This window comes from Typopeltis vanoorti, chromosome 13 (assembly GCF_054136105.1).
Source record: "Typopeltis vanoorti isolate ZY-2024b chromosome 13, IOZ_Tvanoo_1.0, whole genome shotgun sequence".
Classification (NCBI taxonomy): Eukaryota; Metazoa; Arthropoda; class Arachnida; order Uropygi; family Thelyphonidae; genus Typopeltis; species Typopeltis vanoorti.
This window is the reverse complement of record NC_143561.1, coordinates 97759519-97784525: the sequence shown is the minus strand read 5'-3', so window position 1 is coordinate 97784525 and position 25007 is coordinate 97759519. Positions and strand designations below refer to the sequence as shown.

The 25007-nt window shown below is 37.3% G+C and overlaps 1 protein-coding gene across 1 annotated transcript in view; it reads left to right on the top strand.

The window, feature by feature from the left end:
• LOC150100406 (uncharacterized) overlaps nt 1-25007 on the top strand; it is a 621895-nt gene that overhangs the window by 484701 nt on the left and 112187 nt on the right. The window contains exon 31 of the mRNA XM_090402392.1: nt 17815-17874. Coding sequence (XP_090258518.1) covers nt 17815-17874 — 60 coding nt within the window. The remainder of the gene's footprint in view (nt 1-17814; nt 17875-25007) is intronic.

Genomic DNA, 25007 nt, shown 5'->3' with positions numbered 1-25007 from the left:
TCATTTTGTACACCTCCCTAGTTTTATGCTGTCCATAGTGCTGTTCTATATTATTGCATTGGGCTTCTAGCCATTTCATCTTATCCATTCTCACTGCTTTTTTCACCTCATTACACTCTCTACTATTTTAATATCTCCCTTTAAATTTTTCCTATATCATTTACACAAATTAAACAACAGTGATCCAAGCACAGAGCCTTGCATCACACCACTAGTCACCTACCTTCTCCTGGATTCTGCTCTTCCATATACCACTTTATGATATCTGTCCATCATCTACTTTCATATCCATATCACAAGTTTCGTATCCATCCACATTTGTTGCAATGTTATCCTTTCAAACACCTTTGCAAAATCTAGCTGTATCATCATGCAGCCATTCCTTTTATTCAACTCAGCTGTCACACTATTATAAAAAGTTTGTAGATTACTAAGGCATGGCCGATCATTCACAAAGCCATGCTGTCCCTCATAAAGTATCCTATTCTTATCCACCCATTCCTAAATTCTCTGTTGACTAACTTTTTTAGTACTTTTTCCACCACTCCTGAGATACTGATTGCTCTATAATTTGCTGCCTTTATGCAGAGGAATTATTTTGCCTTCCTTCCACTCTCTTTGGACTTTGCCAGAGCTGAGACTTAAATTAAATGAATTAGACAAAGGCATTGCCAGTTCTCCTGCACATTCTCTTAAAATGCAAGGCGACATCCCATCCAATTCCACAGCTGTATTTGCATTCAGATTCTGCAATATCCTAAGTGCCTCCAGTTCATCATCCACTATTCTCGCATCAATCTCATAACAGTATCTTCACTTGAATGATATTCCATTGCATAATGGAATGGCCAGCCTGGTTGGCCAAACAGTTAGCATATCTGCTCTCCAGCTAAAAGACTGTGGTTTCAAATCCTGCATGGGCATAGATGTTGGTGATTGTCTGTGAAAATGCTAGTGGTGGTGATGGGTGGTAGATGGTGTTGATGTAGTTGCTGTTGTAGGTGCCTCCCTCAACGAGTCTTTGAACTCCCTGGCGGTGTCATGTAATGATATTAATAATAATAATGGTCACCAAGTATCTCAATAATTTTGTCTTCTGCTGTTACTTCTCTACCATCTGCACTCATTGAAGTTATCCTTCCATAGTCATTCTTCCTCCCACTTGCTTCATAATAAAAAACTCTTTTTTGATTTCCTTTCACTGCTCAACTAATTTCTCATAATCTGATATTGCCTTCCTTACCATGCTAGTCACCATTCTCCTAATACTTTTTTTTTTCAGCTCTTGTTTAATGATATTTCTCATCCATCTAACTCATACCATGGTAAGGGAGGCAATGTAGCCATCTTCTAATCCTGTAACAAGATCCAAATTCTTGTACCCTGAATCCCTCTGTTACATTCTGCTTCAAATAATTATCTCTCAGTAAGTGTATAAATTCCATTTCCTTCCTGCCATGTGATCTTTCCTCCTTCCAGTCATGTATCAGAGGTTGAAATTACCTGATTACCTTGATGGACCCGTGTTTCACTCAGAATTTCTCCATGAGTGCAGGTCACAAAGATGCCTCCAACGATCTCGATTTTGAGCCTTTCTCTCTCTTCCATGTTATACTCAGATTTCACTAGTGGATCTTCCCATCTTGTAGGTGGTCTTCCTGGTTTTCTCTTTATTCTTGGTTGCCAGTTGAGTATTCTATACGTTCATCTGTTATCCTTGAGTCTGGCTATGTGACCTGCCCATTTCATCTTGCTTTTATATATTGCAGTTGCCACATCTTTTATGCCTGATCTCTTTCTTAGTTCCGTGTTTCTAACACGTTCCATCCTGCTGATGTTACAAATCCTGCATTCTATTGCACGCTGAGTTATTCTGAGAGAGTCTTGAAAGTCTCTATTGTTGTGTTCCATGCTTCTGGTCCACATGTGAGTGATGGTAGAATATCACTATTAAATAGTTTTGCCTTTGGAGAGATGTCAAGATTTGGATCAGTTAGTGTTTCTTTTAGTCTGTTGAATGATAGCCATTCAGCTTTCTTTCTTTTTGCTAGTTCTTCAGATAAATCATTATTCGTTTTTATTGTTTGTCCTAAGTACTTGTATGAGTCAACTTGTTCTATAGGGATGTTATCAATACATAGGTGACTGTCACTTGTATAGATGTTTTTGATCCATTTTGTTTTTTCTAGATTCATTTCTAAGCCTATCTTACTGCTGTTTGTGTGTATACTTTTTCACTCATTTCTTTTAGGTCTTTTGGGTTGTGGGATATCAGTACTAGATCATTGGCAAACATAAGAATTTGTAGCTTTTCACCATTTATGCTTATCTTTTTAATCTCATCCACTTCAGAATAGTGCCATCAATATACACTGCTTGGAATGAAGTCAACAGACACCATAATGTGAGGAACAAACAGTTTTTTGTTTGTTCTAATTAATTAATAATTAATTACTCGACTTACACTCATTAATCTTGCTATTAAAATTAACTCAATCATTGAAAAGCTTCCTCCCACTGTAGAATGCTCTGTATGTTGATGACTTCACAATATACTGTCACTCACGTAACATGAGAGTAATTGAAAGACAACTTCAACAAGCAATTGATCATGTCTCTCTCTATGGGCTCTTAATAATGGGTTTAAGTTTTCAACAGAAAAAAGTATCTGTGTACACTTCTGTCGAAAATGCACTCATCACCCAGATCCTGAACTGAGAATGGGACCTACTGTTATTTCTGTAACTACAGAAACCAAGTTCTTGGGACTCATTTTTGACAGAAAACTCACATTTCTAGCACACATTCGTCAACTAAGAGAAAAGTGCAAAAGAACTTTGAACCTCCTTTGCACTCTATCCTCTACTGGGTGGGGTGCTGATCGAGCTTCATTGCTCCATCTTTATCGTGCACTTATACGTTCAAAGCTGGATTATGGATCCCAAGTCTATGGTTCGGCAAGACAGAGTAACCTACGATGGTTGGATTCCATCCATCATCAGGGTATACAGATAGCTACTGGTGCCTTTCGCACCTCACCCACTCCAAGTCTCTATGTAGAAGCAAATGAACCGGCTCTATCACTTCGACGAAAACAGTTGTCTCTTAATTACGCCCTAAAAATAAAATCTCTCCCCGATCACCCTACATGGAATAGTATCTTCTCTCTGCGTTGGGAAGCTCAATATCACACACATCAAACTGCTATACATCCTTTTAGTATGCGTATTAAAGAAACTATGCAAGCTGTTAGTATAAATGTTGACAACATTAGCTACACTAAACATAACAACATCCCTCCATGGCAGGTTTGCACACCATCTTGCAACCTCTCACTTTGTCAGCTACAGAAATCTTATACCCCATCATCCATCTACCTACAATTGTTTAATGCACACAGAGCAGCACACGCTGATTTCTTACCCATCTATACTGATGGTTCAAGAACTAACATCTCTGTTGGCTGTGCTGCTGTGTTTCCTGACATTATTATTTCAAATCAGATTCCACCTGACTGCAGTAATTATACAGCAGTTACATGCCATTCAGCTTGCACTTGTGCATATAAAAGAAAACTGCTACCAAAGGTGTATAATTTATACAGACTCATTGAGCTATTTACAAGCTATCTCTTCTCCTATGTATAATCCTCATCCAGTACTTTATGAAGTGCTACACACTGCTTCACAAAATGAAAATCCTTAATTTCGATGTCCAGTTCTGCTGGATTCCCAGCCACATTGGAATCAAAGGAAATGAGGCTGCAGATGCAGCTGCTAAATCAACCCATACCTTCTCCACATACTATTTGACAGTTCCATATACAGAACTACAGACAACTTATAAGATCAAGGCTAATTGCTCAGTGGGAGTTAACATGGCAAGAAACATCAACAAACAAGTTATATAACATTAAACCTGAAATTAAACATTGGCTTTCTAGTCAATGTACAAAGAGAAGGGAGGAGGTTGTCCTTGCTAGGCTCTGCATAGGTCACAGTCACCTTACGCATTCTCATTTACTGAGAGCTGATGACCCTTCCATATGTGAAAAATGCAACACACATCTTACTATTCATCATATTCTGGTAGATTGTCAAAAATTTACACGAGAGAGGAATGAAATTTTCACCTATCTAACCAAGCCATATACACTCAGGGAAATGCTAGCAGACTCAGGCAAATTGTATGATGTTTTTGATTTTTTAGAAAGAATTAATTTGTACAAACACATTTGACCATAAATTTGTTTATATGTAAATACTTTTTTGCTTAACTTAACTTTTATCTTTTATTTGTAATATATCTGACCAATTATGTATTATCATAGGCCTTGATCTTGTATATTTGTATCACTCTGCTGTAATTTTGTTAATATGTAAATACCATAATGCTAAACTTAAATTTTATGCATCAATGCTGTATATAATAATTCCTTTTATTAGTATAATAATGTTTGTTGTAATCTTCCTAGATGTAGACACTGCTTTCCTTGACTTGTTTTGTATATACATATGTTAACCTATAATTATCTATTTATGTACTGCTGAAACCTCTGCAGTAATTTTGTTTATATGTAGATATTGTATCACTTAACATGCATTTTGTGTATGCATCTTATTTATTGCTTTATTTTTCGAATAATCATGTAATACTGTAGAACATCTTATGTATTTGTGTACTTTCTAGTAATTCTGTTTATATGTATTCTAAATTCTGTTTCTACTGCATTACTAAATTTAATTTTCATACATGCATATTGTATAATAATCCCTTTTTGCCTATTTTTGTACTGCTATAAAGGCATCTATTATAATTTTACATATATGTAGATACTGTGTTCCCTGGCTTAGTGTTTCATATTTTATGTACTAACTTATATTGTTAACTATTTTTGCACTACTGTAATAACCTCTGATCGTGTGTGTTGCTGTGCCCTCTGCAGCAGTTCTGTTTACCTAGAGATGCTGCTTTATGAAATTATTTTTCTGTAAATGCTTATAACCTTTAGTATGGTACAGTATGACCTTTGTAGTTTTTGTACCAAATAAACTAGAAACCAACCAACCAATCATATTAATCTGCTGATGCAGGTCTTCCACGTTATCCCTGGCACTCTGCCTTACCTATAGCAGGAACTAATTTTATATTTTGTCCTGTTGGCCTTAATCTCACACCAGGTTGACTCAAAAGAACTGCCATCTGCTCAACTGACTCCTATTCTTGTTGGCTGCAATTCATCTGTTATTATCTGCAGTGCTCCCCCCCCCCCATCCTGTCTACTTAGTCCTCCCTGAAAATACTAAATCTATCACATTCTATCCATGTAACTACATTATCTGCTTTTGACCAAGTCTCACTAATACCTATGATATTTGGTGAGGTTGCACTAATTGCCAAAAACTCCTCCTGTTATTCCTGATGGTTCTAGAGAAACAGTAGCATTCCCTTGGGCTCTCAACCACTCTACATTCTGAATTGACTTCCCCATTTGATGCTGTTGTCTGAAAAAATAGACACATTTTTTGTTCATTCACTTCATGAGTGACTTCACACACACAAACACACATACGCTTGTCTGCATTTGTCCTAATTTCTTTAGTTTTCCTGACTTTGCATTTTCAAACTTTCAGTGAACAAAGCTAATCTGTAAACACCTAACTCTGAATCCATTTAATTGCAGCCCATCAGCTTTGTACAAATCTTTCCATCCATCAAACTCAAGCAATAGGTCTACAAACTCTACATCATTTCTTCTGCACAATCTGTGTATTGATTCATTACCTATCATTGTCCTCTCTCAGTTTGCCTCTATCATAGTATGGCTGCAGACTCACAAAGAAATGCTGTCATTCTTCTTTTTTGCTTCTTCCAGTGATATTCTTGGACTTTGCAAAAATGTTGATTGGTTACCACATAAGTTGGTGTACAAGCTACAGAAAATGGGAATGGATATTAAGAGCATAAGCAGTGGTATTCCCCAGAGATCTCTTCTTGGGATAATACTGATTAACTTGCTTGTAAATGATATTTCATGTGGATTGAATGTGGATCTTCATTGTTTGCTGATGTTCATAGTTTGGGAGAATTTTAAGGAGCACTGCTGATGTTAATTCCCTTCAGGAAAATTTGAATAGACTTTTAACTTCAACAAATTAGTGAGTTGTAGTTTTAATATTAATAAGTGCATGTGCTGCATTTTGGAAAACAGAAGTAGAAGGCTGTATTCTACACTGTTTGGAAAGAAGTCAACAGACACCCCCGATGGGCAAGGTGCATTGTGCCATGTAATGAGTCACGTGTTTGTAGCTGGTATAAATTGGAGGAATATGATGGTATGATCCTGTTTTCCCTAGTTTAGCCTCGGACCTCTGTTTGTGGTGCCATGGCCGTTGAACTCCAAGTGGTATTTGAACATTCTGGTGAATGCAACGCTTTCTACTTTGTGGTGTTTCTACAGACTTGACCATTGTCTCTTTCAGCAAGACAATGCAACAATGCACTGTGTCATAAGGCTGCTGCTGTAACTGCATGGTTTCTGGACATGAACATCTGAAAAGTTCTCGGCCTCAACCATAAATGGCAACACTATCGGAAAGATTTTTTTTTTCCAAGTTTGTACATCTGTCATAAGCATCCATGTGAAATTGCAAGTCATTCTATCAAGTGGATTTTTTTATACAGCTGTCGGAAGCCAAAGTGTTTCTGTATCCCTTGAAATGGATAAAATTGAGTATCGTGCGGTTATAAAATTCTTTGTAAAAGAAGGTTTAATGACAAAAGAAATTCATTTGAAGTTCATAAAAGTTTATGGGCACTCTTCTCCTATTTTTTAACAATTAAGAAATGACCTGCCGAGTTTAAACTTGGTTATACCAGCCTTGAAGATGATTCACATGAAGGACATCCGAAAAGTGTAACAACACCAGAAATCATTGATCAAGTGAAAGATATGGTATTGGATGACTGGCGAGTCAAAGTGTGTGAAATTTCTGAGACGATAGGCATTTCAAAAGAATGTGTAGGATATATTTTGTTCCATGAAGAATTGCAAATGAAAAAGCTTTGTGTAAGATGAGTGCCATACTTGCTCACAGCAGATCAAAAACGCACTCACATGAAAATCTCTGAACAGTGCTTGGAGCATTTTAACAAGAATAAAACTGATTTTGTGTTTTGATTATTACTATGGATGAGACTTGGATTCACCATTACACACCAGAATCCAAACAGCAGTTAAAACAGTGGACAGAAACCAGTTGATCAGCATCAAAGAAGACAAAGTCAGTTCCACCTTAATTATCTTGAAAAGGGTGAAACAGTAACTGGGGAATATTATTCTGATCTTTTAATCAGACTAGACGAAAAAATTCATGAAAAAAGACCCAGTTTGCAGAAATAAAAAACATCTTTCATCAGGACAATGCACCACCTGCCCACAAAGGTGTTTTGGCAACTTTGTAAAATTAAGGGATCTGCATTATGAATTGTTCGAACATCCACCCTAATTCCCAGATTTTGCTCTCTCTGACTTCTATCTCTTCCAAAGAAATAAAACTCTTCCTCGCCCTGTCAGTGTTTTTCATCAAATCAAGAGATGATTGCAGCCATAGAGGGGTATGGGATAATGATGCTGGACCATTGATGGAATAAATGTATTAGTCTTAAGGGAGATTATGTTGAAAAATAAAAATAATTTTGAAATTACAAATTTGTTTTTTCATTATTAGGCCAGGAACTTTTTAGACCCCCCTTGTTTGTAGATCTTTGATATATTAGCATTTTGGCAGCTTCTGTAAATCTGTGAACATGGTTGATTAATTCAGTGTATGATATTCCTGTGAGTTATCAAAGTACTTGATATTTTTCTTTGGTGGTATGAAAAATGCCAGTCCTGATGTATGTATTTGCTTTTTCTCTACATCTTTGATATGTTCCTTGTAGTAGATTTCTCTTGAACCTGTCTATTGAACATAACAGATGCCACATGTTCAGAAAATATTGAAAACAACTGATTGCTTGAGAAGGAAAGCGAGGCTTTTTTTTTTTTTTTTTGGTAATCTTAAATTCATTGGCACTTTTTTTGTAGTGGTGTGAAGGAAAGTTTTAAATTGTGTTGTTTGAGTATTTTTGTTATTTTATCTGTATGGTTTTTAATACAGGACACAGAAACAGCACCTTTAATTAATACTTATGTATATATTTTTATGGGTATAAAATTTTTGTCCTTACGACTTTCAAATTACATAAGCAGAACAGAAACCAGTATATTATTATTATTATTATTAAGAGAGACCTCCAAGTAGTCAGAAACTCATCGAGGGAGGCCACAATTCATTCACACTGCTTGCACTCACAAGATCCAAAGGCAATCCATTCCAATCATGCACCACCCTCTGAGAGAAAAATCTAGTCCTCACACCCTTCTCAGCTTCCATGGATGTCCTCTTATCCTTTTCCCACCCTCATAAATTTAAAAATTCCATCAGTTGAAATCCTGTATGACCTTTTCAGAAGTTTGGAAGTCTCAATCATATCACCCCTCTTTCTCCTGTTTGCTAGTGTCTACAGTCTACAAATTCTCAATCTGTCTTCATAATCAGAAAATATTGCCACAATCCTGATATCATTTTAACACTTCCTTTGTACTCTCTCCAATATATCAGAATCACAACGGAAACTAGGAGACCAGACCTGCACACAATAATTCAAGTGAGGTTTTACCAAGGCCTTGTAAAGAGGCAAAATAACATCCTTATCTTTATATGTGAACATTCATTTCAACATTGCAATTATCTTTTGAGTTGTATTTGCAATCTTTGCCACATGGCCCCTGAACTTCAACTTCCTATCTATTAACACTCCAAGATCCCTAGCGTCATCAGTTTCTTCTAGCCTAATCCCACCAATATAAGACGACATTGGATATCTAATCATGCCAAAGTGAATGACTTTACATTTACTGACATTGAACTGACACCTATTTTCCCATGCCCACAATTCCAGCCTATTCAAATCATTCTGCAAAGACTGCATTTCAGCAGCATTCCTGATTACTTTACTTATCTTTGCATCATCAGCAAATAACTGTATGTCGCTCGTCAAATCCTTGCCAATATCATGAATGTACAGATTTGATAACAGTGGACCAAGCACTGATCCTTGTGGTACACCACTTGTTATTATTATTTTTTTTTTTATTAATCTTTGTACTGGTTATGGGCAGTACTACCCTTACATCACGTCCAGACATCTCGTCCAAACTTGATATAGGCCTAATCCTTTACAAGTGCTTTACCTTATGCCTGTTCTAGTTATCATTTTAGTCATTCTCTGGTGGCAACACCATGCCACTAGTGTGCCCTGTAGGGCGCTCAAGGAGAGAACTTTTATATCCTTCTGCATAAGCCCAAGTTGTTTTAAGTCCTTATAGCTATCTGTGTTCCATATGCTATGTAAAGAGATGGTGGCACTGTTAAACCTCAGAGTTGTCCCATGCTCCTCCTATATCTTACTAACTAGATCTTGGTTATTCTTATAATAGTTTATCTTATTATTATGGCTATAGGCTAGTGGGCACCCTGTTCCCACTACCTGGGCATAAACTACCCAAACATCACCATCTCTGTTAATCACTAAGTCTGGCTTATGCAAACCCACGGAGGTCCTATAATGTGGTTCCACCTCGGTCTCCCAACAGTTGTTCTTCTAGTGGTTGTTCAGAATGGAGACCATGGCATCATGCCTCCACACGCAGACCCCATGGGTGCAGAAGCAACTGGGCTATATGAGACAATGTCTCACTGTAGTGGCAGCCACCCGTACAATTTGAGTCGTCACTACTTTATTGAGCTGTGCGAGCTCGAGCAGGTGGGGCATTGATCCTCATCCTGATAACATCAATATACTTGAACCCAGGGAGGAGTCTGGTGCGATCCCTTAACCAATCATGCTGGGGAGGCACCAGATATGATTATTTTAAAGGAGCACCATCTACAGAACAGTGCAGGAGAGATGCTCATCTCTTGTGTTGGTCTTCTGTCCCTTCTATGGTAGAAGGGACAGAAGACCTTTCCTTTGGGGTGAACATGATACCTAGGTATCTCCACTCTTCCAGGATGGTCAAAGCAGATGATGACTCAATTAAGGTACCTTGATAATGGACCAGCCTTTAGCCTGCCTAACTTTGCGATTCTGGACAGCCGCAGGCATGGGATCAGCCATCTAAGTGATGGAACCCCGAGCCCACCGTCCTTCACCATCACGTGGAAATATGCAGTAGGGATGTCAGGCAGCAGTCAGAGCCATGATCTCATGGCTGAATGGATAGCCCTGTCCGTTCAGGGCAGTACCGATATATATATCCTACCAAGTACCAACTTGTGGTAAAAGTGAGGTAGGAGATAGTGGGAAAGGAGAAACAGTCTTTGCTGGGGCTTGAGAGGAGTTTTCCTCAAAGAAGCGATCCCAGCTTCTATGGTAGAAGGGAGAGAAGAACTTCCCTTTGGGGTGAACATGATACTGAGGTATCTCCACTCTTCCAGGATGGTCAAAGCATGCAATGGCTTCCTGTGCAGGGAAAACTCTATAGTCTCAACCTTAGGCTTCTTTTCACGACTAGAGGGAGACAAGAGCTAAAGAGAATTCTCTACATTAATAGAAAGGCCCTCGAATAGAGAAAAAGTCAACTGCCCGGTCAAGGAGTTCCTGCAAGCCTACCTTAGTAGAGGCTGTGAGAATAAGATCATCTGCAAAGGCCATAGTATTAAGGAAGAAGTGCCTAGAGAGTAGTCTGTATGGCTAGGGAGAGAGTGAAGGAACTCATCTATGATGCAGTTAAAGAAAAGGGGAGATAGAAGATCACTCTGGCAAAAAACCCACACTGCAGGAATAGATGTCGCATGGGCCCTGTAGTGATAGTGATGGAGCTACCCATCTCCATCACTATCACTACAGGGATAGCGATGGAGCTGGGTATAGCTCCATAACATAGGAAAGAAAGCTTCTGGCTATCCAGCAATAGAGCGCTAAAAGGAGAGCAGGAAGGGAGATGCTATCAAAGGCCTTTTGGAGGTCCAGCGATGTCATAAATAGAGGCTTAAGGCGGCATCAGGAATGAGAGAGAAGAGAAGAAAGAAGATATATATTCTCGGCACAGCCATCCAAAGGATAAAAGCTCTCTGTCTATAATCATGCTGTATATGTTGCTGAAGTCATTTAACTAAGATTTTATGATAGAGTCTAAGTATCACAGGGAAGATGGTAATAGGTCTAAAGTGTGATGCACGGCTTGAAGTTTCTTTCTTTGGAATGAAGATAGTTCTTGAAGCGCATAGGTACAGTGGTATTACTTTATAAAGGAGAATGTCCAATAAGTCTTGAAGAATCTTCAACGGCACCTTCTGACGCCTAGCTGCAGGAATGCCATCAGGTCTGGAGGCAGAGAAATTATATGGAAGCGCTGCTTTGATCTTCTGGATGGAGACAGGCTGGTATATTTGAAGGGTAGGAATGGACCTCGATATCATAGGTTGGTCACCATCAGGGACGTGTGGAGGTGGAATAGAAAAGACTGTACTCCAGAATTTAACAAAATCATCATGTGAGTCTGCTAGAGGTGAAGGGGAGGCACTGTCAAGTAGTCTTGGCACATTGCCCTCTATTCTTTTTATAGTGGGCCTGCTTAGCTGCATGGGCCCTCTTCTTCTGCTTCCTATTTGACAAAGTCATTGTAGAATGAGATGTAGGGTGATGTTGATGAGTCATCAAGTGTTCAGAGAATTCAGCATAGGTAGTCATTTAACTGATCTGTGATATCCATTCCCAGAAGGTGAGTTTGGATGAGAGATTTAAGAATTTGATGGTTATATTCCGGAAGAGAAGGATCACCTCTCTGAGTCAGTCTGAGAATCAAAGCCTCTTCTTCAACAAGAGGATGGTGGCTGGAAGGTGGAGAGGCATGGACAGGAGATATGGAGATATTACCTGTCCCTACCTATGGCAGATGGACTGCCAATTCTTGAACTAAGGCTTTGTAATGGCTTTCCATCTATGACACTTGATGGCATCCAAAGATCTTAATGGGAACACCCTAAATAAAGCCTCATCGATGTTATTTATCCCTCGACCCATCAACTCGTTCTCATGAACGGCGAGGATCTTTTCTTCTTCGGCAGTCCGATGTGCTTTGATGCGCTCAGTTCTTATTGCAGCGTTAGCTTCTGCTGGATGTTTTGAGGTGCGATGCATGCCAAGGCCAGCTCCGGTGAAGAATTCACAATCGCAGATCTGAGATTTGGAACTCCTTGACTGCTGGAACAAGCATGATGAGTACTTGAAGAAATCGGTTGATGACAGTCCTTGCATAGCTTTTTTTTTTAACTTTCTTCCTGAGGACGCCTCTGGGACAGGATCACCTCCAAACAAGAAACAGACATCTGGAATCACACCTTAAACCTTGCACACTCAGATCTCCGATATACCACTTTTTGATATCTATCAGTCAGCCATCCTCTTATCCACGCTAATATTTCATAACCCAAACCCATTTTCTCTAATTTATGCAGCAGTCTGCCATGCTGTATTCCCTTGTCTAGTTCAATGATAACATTGTTATAGAATGTGAGCAAGTTGCTAAAACATGACCTTCCCTTAGTAAACCCATGTTGTTCATTTGCAAAGAAGAGATTCACTGTCAACCCATTTCTGAATGTGGGCCCTAATCAATTTTTCCAAAATCCTCACCACCACTCCTGAGATACTAATTGATCGATAGTTGGATACATCAGTCTTTGCACCACCCTTGTGCAATGGAATTACCATACATTCCTTCCATTCCTGTGGAATCTTCCCTGTTCTGAGACTCATATTAAACATCCTGGTCAAAGGAATGGTCAGTTCAGCTGAACACTCTTTTAGCACACATGCTGATATTCTATCAGTCCCTGTTGCTGAATTCTTATTCAGTTTGTGCAACAGCTCTAATACCTCAGCCTCACACACCTGCATTCCTTCATCTACTGAAGAGGTAACAGTGAGCTCAATGTTGCGTTCACTAGGTTGATAGCTTTTAACGAAATGGGCACCCATTAACTGAACAACCTCTTCTGCATCAGTAACCCTCACTCCATCTGGATTTAGAAGAGTTATTCTTTCATATTCATTCTTTCTTTTACTTGCAACATATCGATAGAATTCTTGTGGGTTGTCTTTAGCACGCAGAGCCAGTTTCTTTTCATAATCAGACTTTGCTTTCTGTACAACAGTTGTGACTATTCTAGCCTGCTGCTTATAACGTTCATAACGGATGTCATCCTTATGTAAACAGTATTCCTTCCACATCATCCTTTTCTTATGAATCTGTTGCTTAAGATTACACATCCATTTGACTCCTACTCTATTTATTCCTCAAACTCTCAGGACACATTCTGATATCACATCATTTAAGTATTGTTTAAATGCTTTAAGTATATTCAACAAAGAAATGCACAAATTTCACATATGTAATGTAGAGCATCATGATCTGATTACATGTTTAACAAGAAATTTAAAAAAAAAAAAGATAATAAATTAAAATATATAAAAATTAATTTAAATTAATTCTGGAATTTGTGAAGAACTATTTCCCATAAGAGGGATAAAAGTTTAGCCCATCATTTCTATTTAAATTTGGTTGATGTCGCAAGGTCTCACAATTTGCTTTGTATAGATGTTCCAAGAGATTATTACTTTTATGGAGAACCTTAATTTTCTTCCAAATAACTCAGGCATCGGTGGTGATAGCCTGCTTTGCAAGTCCTGAATGGCTCTTGCTCATGGAACTTAATGTAGTTTAAATGTTCATCATGTTACACAGCTTCAAAATACAATCATTCATGCTGGCAAGGAATTTGATACACTCCAGGATGGGCTAAAGGCAAAAGTTGGTCTTTAGATTAGCCTAGAAAAATAGATATCTTGTTAATACTTCTGGAAAGGATATATATTGAACTACATATAGGAAATCGTGACCAACTGAGGAGAATATTAGGATTGGTCATATGGTATCAGTTTCAGGATAGGAAAGATATACCTGAGTAGCATTAAGTACAGGCAAATTAGCCTTCAGAACAATTTACAAAAAATACTATTGTTGGTGATGGGTGGTAGATAGCATTGATGATAGTAGTGTCGTAGTAGGAGAATTAAGTAGTAGTGGAGAGGGCAAGATGTATTTAGTGAAAAAGAGTAGAGTGCCCTCCCACGATGAGTCCCTGGAGGTGTGTCACATAATAATAATAATTAAAAGGAAAAATACTTAAATGATGCAGTATCAGGATCTGTCCATAGAATTTAAAGAATAAATAGGGTAAAAGTGAAATGCTGGCCTGATTGGCTGAGTGGTTAGCGTATTTGCTCTCCTGCCAAGAGGCTGTTGGCTTAAATCCCACTAATGACATGGATGTTTGTGATTGTCTTTTCCTCATACATTCATTCATGCACCTATATAAATGCTATATAAATGGTGATCTACTCCATCAAACCAAGATGGAGTAGATCACCATTGGAGAAGTAGAACCAACCCTCCTGCAATGAGAGAGCTTTACCCAATAGTGGGAAAGATATAGTCTGGGAGGGAGGGGGGGGGGAGAGTGAAATTTATGTACAATCTTATTAAGCAAGAGAAACAGCCTATGTGGGAGGAATGCTGTGTGCATAGGAATGATGTTAGTTATGAAAATTATAAGGTGCAGGCCAAAAGAGCTACAAGTATTGTATGGGTAAGTCTGAGCATGAAAAGAAACTGACTTTGCAAGCTGAAGACAAACCAAGATTCTACTGTTATGCAGGTAAAAGAAAGAACGAATGCAGAAGAATAACATTACAAAATGTGTATGGTATGTGACTGATACTTGGAGCAGCAATAGTTCAACTAATGAGTGCCCATTTTGCTAAGAGCTATCAACTTGGTATATGTAACATGGAGCTCACTGTTACATCCACACTGGATGAACAAACTCAGATGTATGGGAAGGAGGTACTAGAGCTGTTAATAAACTGAATAAGTGGCAATGGTGGTTAATGTGATATCAGCACAGATGCCAAAATAAGTTTCAACTGAACTGGCTGCACCTTTTACTTGGCTGTTTAATTATAGTCTCAGCAGGGGAAGTCACCACAGAAATAGAAATAATGTATAATAATTCCATTGTTATTTCTAAAATGGAATGAAGATTTTAGAAATAATGATAGGATTTCATTCACAGAAAAGGGGTTCACAGAGAATCTGTACTTTGCAATGGTAGCTGATGAAATGTCATTTTGAATAACTTGTTCACATTTTATTATAATATTATGATTGAGTTAGACAGAGGGAATGGAAAAACCATTGATACTGCATGGAAGGCTGTTGCACATGTTGCAAGAAATGGGATTAGATTATAAACTGTTAGATTGGATAACATGATAGCTGAGTAATATATCAAAAAATGATGTATTTGGGGAGGGAGAGGAGGAGAATGAGTCTTCAAGATTTAAGATGAGCAGTGACCAGTCCTTGGTCCATTGTTATTGAGTCTTGATATTAATGACATGGGAAAATGGACAGAGACATACAATTGTTTGTTGATGATGATGCTAAGGTTGGCAGGGTAATAAGCAGTGCAGCTGGCATGGTACATGTAAATATAAGTTTACATGTTTAAATATAAGCTGGCACACATCACTTCCACAGAACCACACACAAGGAGCCTGTGTAGTTCTGTGGAAGTGGTGTGTGTGTGTGTGTGCCACCTGTGGTGCTACACCAGCCGAAGGAAGACCACCGCAAATTCTATAGTGCCTCCATAGCACCTTCCATAACATACATTGCACCCTTCGATTGGAAAAGGCTTTTTTTTTTTTTTTTTTTGCAGTTGATGATGAGTTAGCTGATCTTACATGGAGGTAGCAAGGTTTTTTCTCCTGTAAACTCTAGTTTTTCATCCCGCATACTAACAAACCAGCCTTGAAAACACATGCAATTTGCAGACAAAAAATACTAGTGATGATGGGCAATACATCTCGTTGGTGTAAGTGATGATGGTAGTCCCAGTTTGCTGTAATTGGTGGATTAAGTGGTTTTGAGTTGTAGAGTAGGTCCCTCCTTCGATGAGTCTTTGGACTCCTTGAAGGTGTCACGTAATAATAATAATAATAAGTTATGCATTTTGGATAAGATATGATGTGATGAGATATTCAGTGAACATATTATATTGGTGGGATTATGCTAGAAGAAACTGATGAAGCTAAGAATTTTGGAGTTTTAGGAGATAAGCAGTTGAAATACAGTAGCCGTATAGCCAAGATTACAAATGCATCTTAGAGGATAATTACATTGCAGAAACGAACATTGACATATAAGGATATGGAAGTTCATTTTATCTCTTTGCAAGGCCATTATGATAAAACTTCACCTGGACTATTGTGTACAGATCCTGATTCCAAGCTGATGTGGATACAGCATAAAGGGTACAAAGAAGAATGTTAAAGAGGATAGCTTGACTGGAATGCAGATAATGAGAACAGATTCAGAATTTGTTAACTGCAGACACTAACAAACAGAAGAAAAATCGGTGATATTATAGAAATTTACAGACTTCTGAAGAGTCATATGGTATACCAGTAAATGAAATTTTTGATTTTATGGAAGGTGTGGAGAGAACAAATGCATCCATGGAAGTTGAGAAGGAATGCAATCAAGAAAGGGGTGAGAGCTAAGTTTTCTCTCCTGCAGTGGTAGATAATTGGAATGGCTTGCCTTTGGAGTGTAGCGAGTGAATTCAAAAATAGGTATAACAGCCAGTGTGGGTGATATTTGTCCTCCCTCAATGAGTCCCTGACTCCCCAGAGTTCCCTGGTAATAATGGTAATAATAATATTAATGAAATAAGAATGAGAGATCCATCAAATCTCCATAAAGATTAAAACTAAATTTATTTCATGTTATGTATTGAATGTGAGCACAGCTGTGAATAATACCATTTATGATTATTATTATTATTGCACCCTCCATGGAGTTGGTAGACTCAACGTGGGAGGTTCATTCAACTGACGACATATTTGTCATACTGACTCTTAAAATCCTTAATATGACTTGCATTAACAACACATTCTGGTAATGTGTTCCATTCACTGGCAATTCCCTAAGTAAAAAGTCTACTCTCACACCCCTCTTCACCACACTCTTACATAACTGGAAGTTATGTAAGAGTGTGGTTTTTCCCCTCTCGCCTTCTACTCTTTTTATAATTTCATCTGGATTAATCCAATAAAATCCTTTCACTAATTTAAATGTCTCTATCATATCACCTCTTTTCTTCCTATACACTAAACTCTGCAAGTTTCAACCTCTCTCCATAGTCAGCATTCCAAAGTCATGATATTGTTTTAGTCAATCGTCTCTGGACCCTCTCCAATGTTTCCACATCACGCTGAAAACCATAGTGATCAGATTTGAGCACAATAACCAGGGCAAGGGCACAGCCAACTGTGGAGCACAATCCTTAAGAATATTTACACCAGTATGATGTATGCTGATAAAGTGATCATTCAGTAACTCCACTATACAAAGTTAGAGTTAATCTTCTGCAATTCACTTTGATTCCTTGATTATGTGATAATGATATTTAAACCTTACTATTTGTATTTTTAATCTGAAATCAGTTATAGAAAGAATGATTTAAGTTTTGATACAAGCCTTTTGTAAATTATTTGTGTTTAGTTTTCTCTAATTGTAAGAGATATTATTTAAAAATCATAAATGATTTTTTTCTTTCTTTTTTTGTCTACTTTCAGTTTGATTTACACTCTGTTCCTTGGGGTTCTGATCCAGGTAGTTTAGTAGCATCTTTACAGGTAGAAAATAACTATTTTATAGTTTGAATGTTTTCTGATAAAATAGAATGAATTAATAATCTTATGAAATGCTTGTCAATTTATAAATTGATGCATGCAAGTTATGACATATTCTGAATTATTGTTCTTTATTTTTTTCCTGAAGACAAATATGCTGTATTTATTTCAGAATTTATAAACTAAATCTATTTATGGTTCCATTAGTTTGTGGTTTGGGGGGAAAAAAAAAACTTTGCTTTTTCATTTATCCCTAAGAATAGCATTATCTTGCTTGTAAAACATGTCCAGAGGTACAAAATAAATTAAAAAAAACAAGAAAAGATACTGAAAACATATCAGTGAAGAATTTTATTTGCTGTAAGTGCCACTTATCAAGTTGTACGTCTGCTTACATTTTGAAAGAACCATTCAGTGATGGTAAAATTGTGGAAGAAACTTGTCTGGAGAGATACATAATGATACAAGACATTACTTTGTCTTGACAAACAGTTATGCAAAGAGTAGGAATTATTGGGAAAAATTTGTTCAAACATCTTTTGGAAAACAAAACAAATGCAATAGTGTGGCACTGATGATACCAATGTAAATGACACAGCCATCTCATCATCTTTGTACATGGAATAAATAATAATTTTGTACCAATTGAAGCTGATCTGCATAGTATGCACAAAACAACTACAGATGAAAATAGTTTAGAAAATTTTTGTCAGTTTGTTGAAAAGGTTAGGATTAAATATTAAAAACGTGCTAGGAGTCGCAACTAATGCTGCAAAAAATATGATTAGTTCACTTTGAATGTTGAAAAAGAGAAACACTTTCCGAAAATTGTTGCCTCTTGTTATTACAGTTACTTTTTGATAAGGTTGAAAGTCAATTTGTTAATGTAAAAACTCATGAAAAAGATAAGCTTGTTTGAGAACTCCTTTGAAAGTTTATTTTTTACTTGGTTAGACTATAATAAATTTAGTTTAATCCTTTATCCAAACGTGAGCAAACAAAGTTTGCACCTGAAAATATCTTCAGGACTGGGGTAAGGTAGTACAACACCGGGCAACTCAACAAAGATGGAGCAAGCTAACATCACTCCTATCCAAGTATCTCCCATAATGCAAAACACATCTCCTTGCGAATATGTATAATGTTATGCATTAAGGGAAGGGCCACTACCCAGACTAGTTTCGACCTTTATTAAGGTTTCTGCTCTACGAGTTACCCGGTGTTGTACTACCTTACCCCAGTCCTGAAGATATTTTCATGTGCAAACTTTGTTTGCTCCTCTTTGGATAAAGGATTAAACTAAATTTATTATAGTCTAACCAAGTGAAAAATAAACTTTCGACACTTTCTCCAAATCCAGAGTAATTTAATAAAAAAAAGGTGGCACAAATTTTGGCAACTCCTATAGGTAAAAGATGACCTTGTTATTGCTTCTGCCTGGTATCTCCACTTCTGGGCCTGGCTCCCACTGAAGAGACCTCAATAAAGGTCGAAACTAGTCTGAGTAGTGACCCTTCCCTTAATGCATAACATTATACATATCCGCAAGGAGATGTGTTTTGCATTATGGGAGATACTGGTATAGGAGTGATGTTTGCTTGCTCCACCTTTGCTAAGAGTTGCCCATTGTTGCACTACTTTACTCCAGTCCTGAAGATATTTTCAGGTGCAAACTTTGTTTGCTTACACTTGGATAAAGGATTAAACTAAATTTATTAGAGAATTCCTTTATTTCTATGGCTGGAAACTGCAATCCCAACATGCTTGAAATTATTGAACTGTAAAGCAAAATAGAGTTTAAAAATAAATATTCACATACTGCAAAAATGAACTACTTGAATTCTACAATCTTCCCTCTAAAAATTTTTTGCTAAAAAAGAAAATGCAATGAAAATGAAAATGGCTGCTTTGTTTGTTTATGAGCATATTTTTTCACCCATGAAGAAACAAAATAAGAGATGAGCATCTTCATTTCATATTGGGAATTAGCATCACAAATTTTCACCCAAATTTTGACAGTTATCTAAAAATATTCAGTCTCAGTCATCTCATTGAATGTTAAGTTTTGTTCAGTAAATGTTACTGTGTATTGTATTTTACAAAATATGCAAATATTTCCAATTTGATGTGTCATTCTATTTATATCCTCACCTTAATATTGAAAAGCAGTAATCTTTTCAGGTTTTAAATGCCGACCTGGTTGGCCGAGTGGTTAGCATATCTGCTCTCCAGCCAAAAGGCTGCAGGTTCAAATTCTGCCGTGGGCATGGATGTTTGTGATTGTCTGTGAAAATACTAGTGGTGGTGGTCGGCAGTTCTCATGTCCTCAATTACATATACAATCTCTTAATTTTTCCAAATTCTTAACGACTACAGTAGAAATGGAAATTGGTCTATGGTTTGATGTTTCATTCTACCACCTCCCTTATGCAATGCCACTTTCTTACTCTAATTCAGACTCAGTAGACACTTCCTCAGCAGCTCAACTTTTACTTAGCCATATTAGTGGAGCTATCATTTCCTGTGTACATTCTCTTAAAAATGCAGTGGAATCCTATTGAATCCCACCTCCTTATTGACGTCATAGTACCTAGTATTTGAAACATTTTCTTCACGAACTTCTAATTCAACCCTTCCCATCCTTCCAGGAATAAAACCTGCTTTTCCAGGATGAAATGCCCTAATAAAGTGCTAATAAATAGCTCCACTATGTGATTTGCATTGGTCACTCATTTATAATCATTTCTCCTCCTACTGTCCACATAACAAAAGAATTCCTTATTGATTTTCCTTGGACTGTGGTGCTCATCTTTCTTGTTTTCCATTTATGTCTTCCTTATTATACTAGTCATGTTCCTGATTCGAGTCTTATATTCCTCATGTAAGTTTTCTCTGACTCTCTCTCTCTCTCTCTCTCTCTCTCTTATACTTTTTCCATGACCTCTTTTTCATCTGCAGTTTCTACTTGATTTCATTAGTCATTCACTTTACACCATGGTAGCTTTTTCACTTGAGGAATGCAATTTTCATTGCTGTTGGTAATTATTTCTTAACTAGCTTCCATGCACTTCATATCTCTGCATTGCAATTTTTCCATCCATTAAACTGCCCCTAGCTGATTTGTAAGATTATTATAGTCACCTGTCTTATGATTCCACATAAATCCCTTTCTCCTTAACACTTCAGAATGTCTATTCATTCTATTAAGTCAGTATAAATACACTCACCAGTGATAGTTTGGACTAATATCTCAGTTACAGTCAAATCCTTTTGTACAAAAACCCAATCCTAAACTCTTCATCCTTATATTCCCTCTACTGCATGTTACCTGAAACATTTTTCCCTCAAGAATTCTTGAAATTCCATTCCCTTGCTAATATATGCTGTTTCCCCTGCCCAATTTATACTGGTTTTGTTAAAATCTTCCATAATAATCACTTGCTTTACACCTTTCAGGCTTATCTGCCTAAACATTTCCTGTTCATCACTCTCTGTGTTTCAGGTCTTTTCACTAAATGTCTTGTTTTGAAATTCTCCACCCTCACATCATCCTATCAAAACTATTAGTGCATTTCCTTCCTGATATTCTCAAAAACATAAATTCCCTGTTTATCCCTATATCCCTTGTTTTCCCAGTCACTGCCTATCTCTTATACGCCACCTCTTGGTTTTACTGCTGTGTCTTCAAATACCCACACATATAGAGTGATCCAAATGCTGCGAAACTTTAAAGAAATTCCTTGTGTGTATCATTCAGAAGTGATATCTGAGGGAAAAAAAGTAGTTCCAAAATTCGCCACCATGGTCACTGTATGATGTACTGCATGCAGATGTAGAAATTGTTTTTATGTATGTAAGGAGAAAAGTGACTCAAGCATAAATAACACATTTTTATTCACTTCTATTATGCATTCATGGACTATACTGCTCAATGTTCTGCCTTTCCTGGTGTGCTACCTGCATCCTTTGCATAGTGTGTTCAGTGGAAGAAAGCAGCTGGTCAAGACTGATGTTGAACACATGCTGTGTTATGTTGTCTTTCAACTGGCAAGTTATCAGAATGATCCCTATAAACCCTGTCTTTTTAGAAATTCCCAGAGCTAGAAGTCACAGGGGGTTAGATCAGGTGAACGAGCTGACCACTCTAGCTTCTGTGAAATGTTCTTGAAGAACCTCCTGTATGGATCAACCGATATGTGTGTGTGTGTAGTGCTAAATTTCTGTTAAATTTCTCTCTCATCCTGCATGAAAATGACTGAATCCATACATTGGCACTACCTTAGCTGTGGCACAACAAAATTATTTATCATGTTGTGATACCTCTCAGCAGTAAATGAGCAGGTCACAGGACCCAAATGATAGATGTACTCCAGTGATAAATAATAAACCCATACTAGACAGTAACTTTGCAGAGGAATTTGTTGGATTGTACGTGGGTTTTGTGTAGCCCATACCTGGTAATTGTGGATATTCAAAGCTCCGTTCAAGTGAAAGTGAGCCTCATCTCCCCACAAAATCATCTATGGCCACACAGTGTCCAACTACACTTGAGCAAGGAATGTTAAAGTGAATGTCAATCAATTTTCAAAGTCCTGCAGGCACAACTCCAGAATCAGGGTTTTCTTGAAATAGAAATGCAGGATCTTCCTTAGAATTTTCCAGACAGTTGTGTAAGGCACATCTGTGTGTCTTACATAACTTGCATTGCAAGTGTTTATGTAGTATGGCTTCATGACAGAGCATGTTGAGACAAGGTTAGTGCCATCAGTGTGGATGGTATTAACAACTAGAAGGGAAAAATCCAATATCCATCTTTTTAAACTCTCCTGAAACCAGTTGAGTTGCATGATATGCACATTCCATGCATTTGATGTTTACAATGGCCCTGTTGGCTAATTTTGGAACTACTTTTTTTTTTTTCTCTCAGATATCACTTTTGCATGACACACAGTGTAGTCCTGCAAAGTTTCACAGCATTTGATCACTAGATGGTACTCCACAAGGCCTTAACCAGGGATATTTAATTTTAATCACCCTGTAGTTTCTACTTAATGTCAGTTATGTTTGTGATGCATCATATTCATGCACTCACAGAAAAGCAATTGTTCTGAATATAAAATCAATTTAAATGAACTATTCACCCAATTATACAACTGCTTTTTACTATTTAACTCGTGTGTTAAATTTCTACTTTCCATATCATTCTTTCTGCACAAACAATGCAACAAGTCATTTGTTATCATGATCCTTCTTTTCAAGTGATTACTATCACACCCACACCAATCATAGATCTAGTGCTCCTCTCTTTCACTTCTTTCAACAATTTTTCATATTCTCTCTCATACCACACTTATCTCCTTTTGAGTTGTTTGCGCCTACTAATATGTTATCATTATCATGATCTATCATATACTTCCAAGTACTTTATGATCAGATTTGGATTACATTTCTCAAGTCTGGTCACCTCAGTTTCTTGGGGATGAGGAAATGGTGGAGAGGATCCAGAAGTAAGTGAACAAGTGGGGTCTGTGGAATACTCCCTATGAGGATAGATTGAGGGTTTGGTTTATGGACTGCAAAAGTTGATAGATAGGTGAAAAAAGTGGGGACATGATTTATATGATTAATACAGAGGAAATATTTCAGATTTTTGATTTTTGTACTTCTGATTGCAGTACTTGAATATTTTCTGTCAGTATTCTCTTGCTGTCTGTTTCATTCACTAGTCTTTCAAAATATTCATTCCTGACATTTAGAGCCTCCAGAATATTTTCTTTATCTTTAATATCAATAGTCTTCTCATGACCTTTGTTAAGCTAATTTTACACACTACTGTGTTTTCTAACATTTATTGATTTACTTGCTAGAAATGTTTAACATGCCTTCTTCTTTTCCAAGACTGTCTCTTTAACTTCCTGAGTCCACCATGGAGTACCTATATTTTTATCCTTGTAGACATGCTCCCTCATGAACTCCAAAAACTCATTTGTCTTATTACATATGCTACTTTTCCTACCCAGTTCATGTTGCTAAAATCCCCCATAATGATCACTTATTTTGCACTTGCCAAGTTGATTTATCTAAACATTTCCACTCATCCCTATCTATATTTCCTTGTCTGTAGCAACACTATTCTAAATTAAATACTTGTTCTTTCTACTTTTATTTCACACTATATACTCTTCAAGCCATTAGTGTCATTGCCCCTCTGATTCTCTATCCTAAAAGGACAAAATTTATTGCTGACTATGAGTAACATCCATCACCCATGCTGACTTTCTGTATCCTTCCGAAATCAATACTACAAACTCATTCCCTTGATTCCTAATGCTCCTGACATTTGTATATATAGAAAAGCCAGTGCATTGTTAGTATCCACACAGTAATTACTACAGTTCACAAACTCCATTTGGCTCTGCAATATAGCATATGCCCTTTAATTTCACAAGCCACTGTCTCCAGATGAGGCCATTCCTACCACATTCCACTGGTACAACTCTAGTTTCCCTGTGCTAACACTCACTTTCCCAGAAAAGAATAGTCTCTCCATTTGCCTGTGTTCTTCTATGTTGTGCAGTCCATCACCATCTATCCTCAAATATTACTTCAAGCATGTATTTCAGACCTCTCTTCTTACATATTATCGCCATCATCTCATTCATCACAGTTTGATGGATTTGGCTCCTGCAACGAGTCTTTAGACTCCATGGAGGGCTGGTGTTAATAATAATAATCACTGCTCTTCTTGTCTACTCTGGATTATTATATTGCAATAGCATATGTCCTGTATTTCCTCTCACATATTTCTGCAGCATAATCTCTAAAATTAGTCTCAAATCTGTTGCTACACAGTTCACAATACTTCTCAGGTCATTGATATAGCAACCATCATTATCATCTCTTCCAAGTTTTTACTTCACTTCATACCACGCTCTCTATTGTTCCTCAAGATAATCACTTCTCTAACATCAAATAAAAAATCTATGAAATCTAATCGCTCACGTAATCTAGTACTTCCAACTATTTGAATTGCTGATGTACAAAGTTGACACTGTTCTATGTTTCACGAGAGAGAAAGTGAAATGGGCAAAAAAAGTGAGTGCTCATAGTTTTTCATAAGCAACTTTATCATTTTT